Source organism: Oryx dammah, unplaced genomic scaffold (genome assembly GCF_014754425.2).
Source record: "Oryx dammah isolate SB20612 unplaced genomic scaffold, SCBI_Odam_1.1 HiC_scaffold_1, whole genome shotgun sequence".
Taxonomy (NCBI): Eukaryota; Metazoa; Chordata; class Mammalia; order Artiodactyla; family Bovidae; genus Oryx; species Oryx dammah.
Window position 1 is genome coordinate 74,658,902 of NW_024070185.1, and position 9,682 is coordinate 74,668,583.

At 42.1% G+C, this 9,682-nt stretch overlaps 1 protein-coding gene and 1 pseudogene across 1 annotated transcript; both read right to left on the reverse strand.

The window, feature by feature from the left end:
• Positions 1 to 926: 926 nt before the first annotated feature.
• LOC120866606 (C-C motif chemokine 21-like) lies at positions 927 to 2,084 on the reverse strand. The gene is made up of 4 exons (XM_040244413.1): positions 1,947 to 2,084; positions 1,718 to 1,838; positions 1,441 to 1,623; positions 927 to 1,359 (listed from the first exon to the last, which is right to left on the reverse strand). Exons 1-4 carry the CDS (start codon positions 2,011 to 2,013, stop codon positions 1,335 to 1,337), a joined length of 396 nt encoding a protein of 131 aa, XP_040100347.1. The 5' UTR covers positions 2,014 to 2,084; the 3' UTR covers positions 927 to 1,334.
• A 3,588-nt stretch (positions 2,085 to 5,672) lies between these two features.
• Positions 5,673 to 9,145, reverse strand: LOC120881171 (annotated as a pseudogene).
• Between the last annotated feature and the right edge of the window lie 537 nt (positions 9,146 to 9,682).

Consider the following 9,682-nt stretch of genomic DNA (forward strand, 5'->3'; position numbering starts at 1 on the left):
ACACCTCTAGCTCCTTGTCCCCCTCCTAGGACCTGTCCCCTCCTTTCTCACTTGTCCTGGCCTCATCTAATGGTCTCTCTCCCCTTCCTCACCTAATGGTGAAGTGGGGAATTGGAGGGTCTCTGCTCTGGGAAGGGAGAGGTATAGGAGAGCCAGGCTGGAGTCTTCTTGTAGAAGAGACTAATTTACATCTGATTTCTGGGATTCCAAATACCTGTCACTGGAGACTCATTTCATGGCCTCAAGAGGTTAAATTGGCTAAAGTACCCTGGACCCCAGGGTACCCAGCTAGGGAAGAAAGGAGAAAAGAAGAGACAAGGAGGATGCATTCCTAGCTGGAAGGAAGCTGAGGCAGGACTCGAGAGCCCAGGTAGGAACAGAGAGCACACAGCCCCATCAGGCAAGGAGGAGAGGCCATGCACCCCCTTTCACTGTCAGGGTGGAAGGGAATCCTCTGGGGTCTTTGGGAGGAGATGGGAACTCTGCGTAGGGCAGGTTCCAGTAGAAGTTGTATTTGGCTATGTTATAGGCAGACTCAGGCTCCCACCTCCCTCCAGTATGCCAAAAGGTGAGGGTGGACAGCCTCTGGTGAAGCTGAGAGTGAGAGTGCTGGGCGGAAGCAGGGTAAGTGGTCTCTTCAGGGTCTCAGAGGCCTGCAGAACCATTGAGGATGTGTGTCTTGGAGCCACCATCTCTCCATGGGCAGGGATTTCTCCTAGACCTGGAGCAGCCCAGCTCCCACCCTGCCAGTCAGCTTCTTTTACTGCCTGTAGGTCTGGGCATCTGGGAAGCAAGGAAAGTCTTGGGGCGGGCGAGAACATAGAATTTTCCCAGCCTGAGCTCCTGATTGGGACCCTAGAGTGTGTGACTCCCCCCTGTGGTGACAGTGGCTTCTCTGCGGACACAAACACACAGAAACAGAAACGTGGGAAGAAGGCCAGAATGGCTGTTTATTCAACTGGGTATAAGTCATATTTACAAAGGAAAAAAGAGCTGGGTAGTGTGTAGTGTGGAGCAGGGTCAGGTCCAGGACCCTGGGTGAGCTTTCCGCAGAGGGACAGGCCTGCTGCCACCTCTCACACTTCCTAGGGGACATGCCCTTCTCTGCCTCTCTAGGCCTGGCCTGATGTGGGCAGTGCAGCCGTGCAGGGTAGGGTGGGAATACAGAAGGGGTGGTTGAAGCTGGAGAAGGGGTGAGGCAAGGCCAGCATGAAGTGGCTGCTCTGGGGCCCCCAAGTCCTCCCTCTCTCCTAGCCTCTCTTGTCCCTTTGGTTGGGGCTCCAAGCCCTGGTGAGACTGGTGGGGACCTCCTGGGCTCCGGGCTGGTCACTGGGCTATGGCCCTTTTGAGGTCTCAGTCCTGGGAGGGCAGAAGAGGGGTTTGAGGGCATGATTGAGGCTCTCCTTCACCTCCCTCCCCCTGTCCCTTTAGCTCCCTTACCTCTTACAGCCTTTGGAACCCTTTCCCTTCTTGCCAGACTTGGAGGTCCCCTTGTCCTTCTTACAGTCCTGGGCTGGTTTCCGTGGGGCTGATGGCTTGTCCAGACGCCGCATCAGGTTCTGCACCCAGGCCTCTTTAGGGTCTGCACAGAGCTCTGGCTGAGAGCGTTTCCGAGGCGAGAACCTAGGGTTCGGGGGTTAGCAAGCCTGTCCTAGTCTTGCCCATCATGCCCTCCCACTCAGCTGCTAGCCTGCACCCACCCTGTGTATCTACTTACAGGATAGCTGGCATAGGGCAACCCAGGCTTATGTCCTGCTTCCGGTAGCCGCGGACAATTTTGGCGGGAATCTTCTTTCGGCTGTACGTGAGGCAACAGTCCTGTGCCCCTCCATCACTGCCTGGGGGTGGGGTTCGCAGGGAGTGAGAGGCTGCCTGTAGACTCCTACCCAGGCCTCTCTAGCTCTCCTCCCACCTTGCCCTCCTCCCCCCAGGCAACTCCTTGATACCTTGGACCTGGAGGATGCAGAAGGCCAGGGCCAGGACAAGGATGCTCAGGACCAGTGACTGAGGCATGGCCGTGGCAGTGCTCAGACGAGGTGGGCAGTTTCAGTCTGGGGGGCAGTGTGTGGGCTACGACTGGTGCGCTGCCTATTTATGCAGGCGGACACTTTCGCTTCCCCCATCCCTAGGCGCTCAGTCCAGGCAAGAGTAGGAATCTCCCTCCTTCCTTCCTGAAAGACACCCAGATCCTGTCCTGGCACCCAGCCTCACTAGTATGCGGAAATGAAAACTTCACACAGCTAGTCAGTCCCCAAGCCGACCCTGTCTCCTGCTCAGTAAAAGTTGAATCTGAAAGGCCCACCTTCTGTTCCCAGCCCCTGTTTTGATGGAGGCTTTACCACCTCTCCTCTGGAACACTGTGATTGCCTCTTCAGTTCACTCCAGGCTCCATGTTCTTCCATTCCTTCAAGCAGACTGAGGACTGTTACTAAAATACAAATCTGATTAATGAATTGTAAGAGTTCTGTGTACATTCTGGATAATAGCCCCTTATCAAATATATGATTTGCAAATATTTCCTTCCATTCTGTGGGTTGTTTTTTTACTCTCTTGATATCTTGATAGTGTCCTTTGATGCACAAAAATTTTAAATTCAGTTGATCTAATTTTTCTTCTGTTGTCTGTATTGAATTTAAGAAAACATTGCCAAATCTAAGCCCTTGAAGGTTCCCCTTAGGTTTTCCCCCCAGCATTATTGAGGTATAATTGACAAAACTGTATATGTTTAAAGTGTACAATGTGATGAGTTGCTATATGTATATATTGTGAAATAATTACCACAGTTAATTAATACCTCCATCACTTCACGTAGTTATATCTTTTTATTTTTTGTAGTGAGACAGTTTGAGGCCTACTTTCTTAGCAAATTTCCAGTATAGGATAAATGAAATTTGCTCAGTAGTATCCGACTCTGCGACCTCATGGACTGTAGCCTGCCAGTCTCTGTCCATGGAATTCTCTGGGCAAGAGTACTGGAGTGGGTAGCTGTTCCCTTCTCCAGGGGATCTTCCCAATCCAGGGGCTGAACCCAGGTCTCCTGCAATGCAGGTGGATTCTTCACCATCTGAGCCACCAGGGAAGCCCACGGTACAGTATTGTTAACTATAATCACCATGTTGTACATTTGATCCTCAGAACTTACTCATTTTATAACTGAAACTTTGTACCCGAGGGAGAGGGTGAGATGATTTGGGAGAATGGCATTGAAACATGTATAATATCATGTAAAAATAAATAAATAAATAAATAAATAAAACATCTCTCCATTTTCCCCAGCCCCTGACAACCACCATTCTACTTTCTTCTTTGTATTTGACTTTTTTTGTTGATTCCCCATATGAGTGGCACCATACAGTATTTGTGTTTCTCTGACTTATTTCACTTAGCATAATCCCCTCCAGGTTCCTTCTTTTTCTTATGGCAGGTTTCCCTCTTGTGTCCAGCTCTTTGCAACCCCATGGACCTCCATTATCTCCTGGAGTTTATCCATTGAGTCAGTGATGCTATTTAACCATCTCATCGTCTGTTGCCTCCTTCTTCTTTTGACTTCAGTCTTTCCCAGCATCAGGGTCTTTTCCAATGAGTCAGTTCTTTGAATCAGGTAGCCAGAGTATCGGAACTTCAGCTTTAGCAGCAGTCCTTCTAATGAATATTCAGGGTTGATTTCCTTTAGGGTTGACTGGTTGAATCTCCTTGCAGTCCAAGGGACTTTTGTCTTCTCCAGCACCACGATTTGAAAGCATCAGTTCTTCGGCACTCAGCCTTCTATATGGGGCTGAATAACATTCTATTGTGTATATATAACCTTATATATGATCACAAGCTTGTTTTCTACTTATGCTGTTTCCCTAACAGACATTTAGGCTGTTTCCATATCTTGGCTGTTGTGAGTAATGATGCACAGAAAATGGGGGTGCAGGTATCACTTGGAGGTAGTGATTTCATTTCCTTTGCATATGTGCCCAGAAGTGGGATTGCTGGATCACATGGTAGTTCTATTTTTATTTTTCTAAGGAGCTTCCATACTATTTTCTATTATGGCTGTACCAGCATGCTTTCTCGCCAGCAATACAGAAGTGTTCTCATCTTCCCACACCCTTTGGAGCATTTGTTATCTCTTATCTTTTTGATAGTAGTCCTCCTAACAGGTGTGATGTCTCTTTCTGGTTTTGATTTGTATTTCTCTGATGATTAGAGATATATTGAACATATTTTCATATATCGACTGGCTATTTGTGTATCTTCTTTGGAAAAATATATTTTCAGGTTCTTTTCCCAGTTTATGGTCAGATTTTTTGTTTTTCTGCTTTGCTATTGAGTTTTAGGAGTTCGTTATATATATTTCAGGTATTAACCTTTTATCAGATATATGGTTTGTAAATATATTTTTCCTATTTCCTGTGTTCCTACACTGCCCTTCGTTTTTGTTGATTTTTTTTTTTTGCTGTACAGAACCTTGCTTATTTATTTATTTTATTTTATTTTTTCTTTTTTTCTTTCTTTTTTTTTAAAAATAATTTATTTTTTTTTACTTTACAATTCTGTATTGGTTTTGGCATACATTGACATGAATCCACCACGGGTGTACATGCGTTCCCAAACATGAACCCCCCTCCCACCCCCCTCCCCACAACATCTCTCTGGGTCATCCCCACGTACCAGCCCCAAGCGTGCCATATCCTGCATCGGACATAAACTGGCAATTCGATTCTTACATGATATTATACCTGTTTCAATGTGATTCTCCCAAATCATCTCACCCTCTCCCTCTCCCACTGAGTCCAAAAGTCCGCTATACCCATCTGTGTCTTTTTTGCTGTCCTGCATACAGGGTCATCATTGCCATCTTTCTAAATTCCATATATATGTGTTAGTATACTGTATTGGTGTTTTTCTTTCTGGCTTACTTCACTCTGTATAATCGGCTCCAGTTTCATCCATCTCATCAGAACTGATTCAAATGTATTCTTTTTAACAGCTGAGTAATACTCCATTGTGTATATGTACCACAGCTTTCTTATCCATTCATCTGCTGATGGACATCTAGGTTGTTTCCATGTCCTGGCTATTATAAACAGTGCTGCGATGAACATTGGGGTACATGTGTCTCTTTCAATTCTGGTTTCCTCTGTGTGTATGCCCAGCAGTGGGATTGCTGGGTCATAAGGCAGTTCTATTTGCAATTTTTTAAGGAATCTCCACACTGTTCTCCATAGTGGCTGTACTAGTTTGCATTCCCACCAACAGTGTAGGAGGGTTCCCTTCTCTCCACACCCTCTCCAGCATTTATTGCTTGCAGATTTTTGGATCGCAGACATTCTGACTGGTGTGAAGTGGTACCTCATTGTGGTTTTGATTTGCATTTCTCTGATAATGAGTGATGTTGAGCATCTTTTCATGTGTTTGTTAGCCATCCGTATGTCTTCTTTGGAGAAATATCTATTTAGTTCTTTGGCCCATTTTTTGATTGGGTCGTTTATTTTTCTGGAATTGAGCTGCAGGAGTTGCTTGTATATTTTTGAGATTAGTTGTTTGTCAGTTGCTTCATTTGCTATTATTTTCTCCCATTCAGAAGGCTGTCTTTTCACTTTGCTTATATTTTCCTTTGTTGTGCAGAAGCTTTTAATTTTAATTAGGTCCCATTTGTTTATTTTTGCTTTTATTTCAGAGCCAAGTTTTAAATTTGTTCACTTCTTGCATTTGAAGTACTTCTCGATGACATCCTTGGCCTGAAAATCTTTGCCATAGTCCTTAACCACTACACAGTTGCAGCCAACCACTTTCAGGGTTTTCCCTTTCCATCAATTTTACAGAGGCTTACCCACTCCCCTAGTTTCTTTTCTTTTTAAATTGGAGTGTAATTGATTTACAGTGTTGTTAGTCTCAGGTGTATAGCAAAGGGAATCAGTTATACATATACATATATCCACTCTTTTTTTGAAGGAGTCTTTTCCTGTATAGGCCATTAAGAATATTGGGTAGACGTCCTTGTGCTATACAGTAGATTCTTAATTATCTGTTTTATATATAGTAGTGTGTATATGTCAATCCCAGTCTTCCAATTTATCTTTCCCCTGCTTATCCTTCCCCCGCTTATCCCCTGGTAACCATAAGTTTGGTTTCTACATCTCTGACTCTACTTCTGTTTTGTAAATAGGTTCATTTGTGCCCTTTTAAAAATTGTTTATTTATTCAACTGTGCTGGGCATTTGAGATCTTTAGTTGTGGCACACAAGATCTTCAATCTTCATTGCGGCATGCAAATTAGTTGACTTTCAAAGATTTAGTTGTGGCATGTGGGATCTTTTAGTTGTGGCATGAAAACTCTTAGTTGCAGCATTTGGGATCTAGTTCCCTGACCAGGGATCAAACTTGGGTCCCCTGCTTTTGGGAGTATGGTCCTAGCTAGTTGACCACCAGGGAAGTCCCTGTACCCTTTAAAAAATGTCTACACATAAGCAATATCATATGATTACTTGTCTTTTTCTGTCTGACTTACTTCACTCATTATGACAATCTTGAGGTCTATCCATATTGCTACATATGGCATTATTTTGTTCTTTTTAATGACTGAGTCATATTCCATTATATATATGTACCATATCTTCTTTATCCATTCCTCTGGTGATAGACATTTAGATTACTTCCAAGTCCTGGCTATTGTAAATAGTGCTGCAATGAACATTAGGATGCATGTATCTTTCCAAATTATGATTTTCTCCTGGTATATGCCTAGGAATGGGATTGCTGTGACATATGGTAATTCTAGTTTTAGATTTTTTTTTAAAGAAACTTCCATATTGTTCTCCATAGTGTCGGTACCAATTTACTTTCCCACCAACAGTGTACACCCTCTTCAGCATTTATTGTTAAAGACTTTTTGATGATGGCCATTCTGACAAGTGTGGGTTGATACCTCATTGTAGTTTTGATGTGCATTTCTCTAATAATTAGTGATGTTGAGCATCTTTTCATGTGCTGTTTAGCCATCCATATGTCTTCTTTGCAGAAATCTCTATTTAGATCTTCTACCCATGGGGTTGCAAAGAGACGGACACGACTGAGCGACTGAACTGACTGACTGACCCATTTTTCAATTGCTTTTTTTTTTTTTTTAATACTGAGCTGCATGAGCTATTTGGGTATTTTGGAGATTAATACCTTGTCAATTGCTTCCTTTGCAATTATTTTCTCTCATTCTGAGGGTTGTCTTTTTGTTTTGTTTGTGGTTTCCTTTGCTGTACAAAGCTTTTAAGTTTAATTAGATCTTGGTTGTTTACTTTTGCTTTTATTTCCATTACTCTAGGAGATGGATCATAAAATATCTTATTGTGATTTATGTCAAAGAGTAGTAGTCTTCCTATGTTTTCTCCCAACAGTCTTATAGTGTCAGTCTTACATTTAGGTTTTTAATCCATTTTTAGTTTATTTTTGTGTATTGTGTTAGGGAATGTTCTAATTTCATTCATTTACATGTTGCTGTACAGTTTTCCCAGGACACTTATTGAAGAGACTGTCTTTTCTCCATTGTATGTATTCTTGCCTCCTTTGTCATAGATTAGGTGACCATAGGTAGGTTTATCTCTGGACTTTCTGTACTATTCCACTGATCTATATTTCTGTTTTTGTTTCAGTACCATATTGTTTTGATTACTACAGCTTTGTAGTATGGTCTAAAGTCAGGGAGCCTGACTCCACCAGCTTCATTTTTCTTCCTTAAGATTACTTTGGCTATTTGGGGTCTTTTGTATTTCCATACAAGTCATAAAGATTTTTTGTTCTAATTCTATGGCTGCATTAAGTCTGTAGATTGCTTTGGGTAGTATAGTCATTTTCACAATATTTATTCTTCCACTTCAAGAACATGGTATATCTCCTGATCTGTGTCATCTTTGATTTCTTTCATCAGTATCTTATAGTTTTCTGAGGTCTTTGGCCTCCTCAGCTAAGTTTATTCCTAGGTATTTTATTCTTTTTGTTGTGATGGTCAATGGGATTATTTCCTTAATTTCCCTTTCTGATCTTTAGTTGTTAGTGTATAGGAATGCAAGAGATTTCTGTATTAATTTTGTATCCTGCAACTTTACCAAATTCATTGATGAGTTCTAATAGTTTTCTGGTAGCATCTTTAGAATTTTCTATGTATAGTACCATGTCCTTTGCAAACAGTGACAATTTTACTTCTTCATTTCCAATTTGGATTCATTTTATTTCTTTTTCTTCTCTGATTGCCATGGCTAGGGCTTCCAAAACTATGTTGAATAATAGTGGTGAGAGTGGACATCATTGTCTTGTTCTTGATCTTAGAGGAAATGCTTTCAGTTTTTCATCACTGAGAATGATGTTTGCTGTGGGTTTCTTGTATACGGCCTTTATTATGTTGATGTAGGTTCCCTCTATGTCCACTTTATGAGGAGAGTTTATTTTTATTTTTATTTTTTACCATAAATGGGTATTGAATATTGTCAAAACCTTTTTATGCATCTATTTCCCTAGTTTCTTATTGTCATCAATCTTCATTAGGGCCTCAATCAACTTGACATATGTAGGTTCATCATAGTTGGATGCAAGCACTCAAAGATGGGCATGGCACTGGTCTAATGCTTTGCAACTTTGCAAAATCCATGTGCTAGGCCATTGTGATGAGAGTGGTCTTCAACACTTCTTGCAAAACAATATTAATGTCCATTACCCCTCCAGCACCAGTGCCTTCCTTGGCTGTGATGGTGGGTAATGGGTGGAGCTGAATCTTGAATGTACCCCAGGCTCCATCTCTGAGCTACTCAAAGGTTGCAGGAAAAGAGCCTCCAGAAGTTTTTTAGTTTGATGTACTCCTACTTTGTTTATTTTTAAAAAATATTTATTAATTTATTGGCTATGCTGGGTTGTCATTGCTGTGTGCAAGCTTTCTCTAGTTGCAACAAGCAGGGGCCACTCTCCATTGTGGTGCTCAGGCTTCTCATTGTGGTGGTTTCTCTTGTTATGGAGCATGGGCTCTAGGTTCTCAGACTTCAGTAGTTGTGGCACTTGGACCCTAGAGCATGCAGGCTTCAGTAGTTGTGGCATGCAGGCTCAGTAGTTGCAGCTTGTGGTCACTAGAGTGGGGGTTCATGGAGTCGCAGTACATGGACTTGTTACATGGCATGTGGAATCTTCTGGAGTATGGATTGAACCCATGTACCCTGCATTGGCAGGGGGATTCTCAGCCACTGAACCACCAGGGAAGTCCCCACTTGTTTATTTTTGCTTTGTTTTCATATATTCAAAAATATCATTGCCAAGACCAATGCAGAGAAGATTTTCTTCTGCGTTTTCTTCTAGGAGTTTTGTGGGTTTAGGTCTTACATTTAAATCTTTAATTAGAATTAATTTTTGTGGGTGGTGTAAAATAGGGGTCCAGTATCATTCTTGTACATGTGGCTATCAAGTTTTTTCATCACCATTTATTGAAAAGACTATCCTTTCCCCATTTTGTGTTCTTGGTTCCCTTTCAAAGATTAGTTGACTGTATACGTGTAGGTATATTTCTGGACTCTGTATTCTACTGCATTGGTCTATGTTTCTATTTTCATGCCTGTACTATACTGTTTTGATTACTAGAGCTTAGTAACATAGTTTGAAAGCAGGAAGCATGATGGCTCCAGCTTTGTTTTTCTTCCTCAAAATTATTCTATTTGGAGTC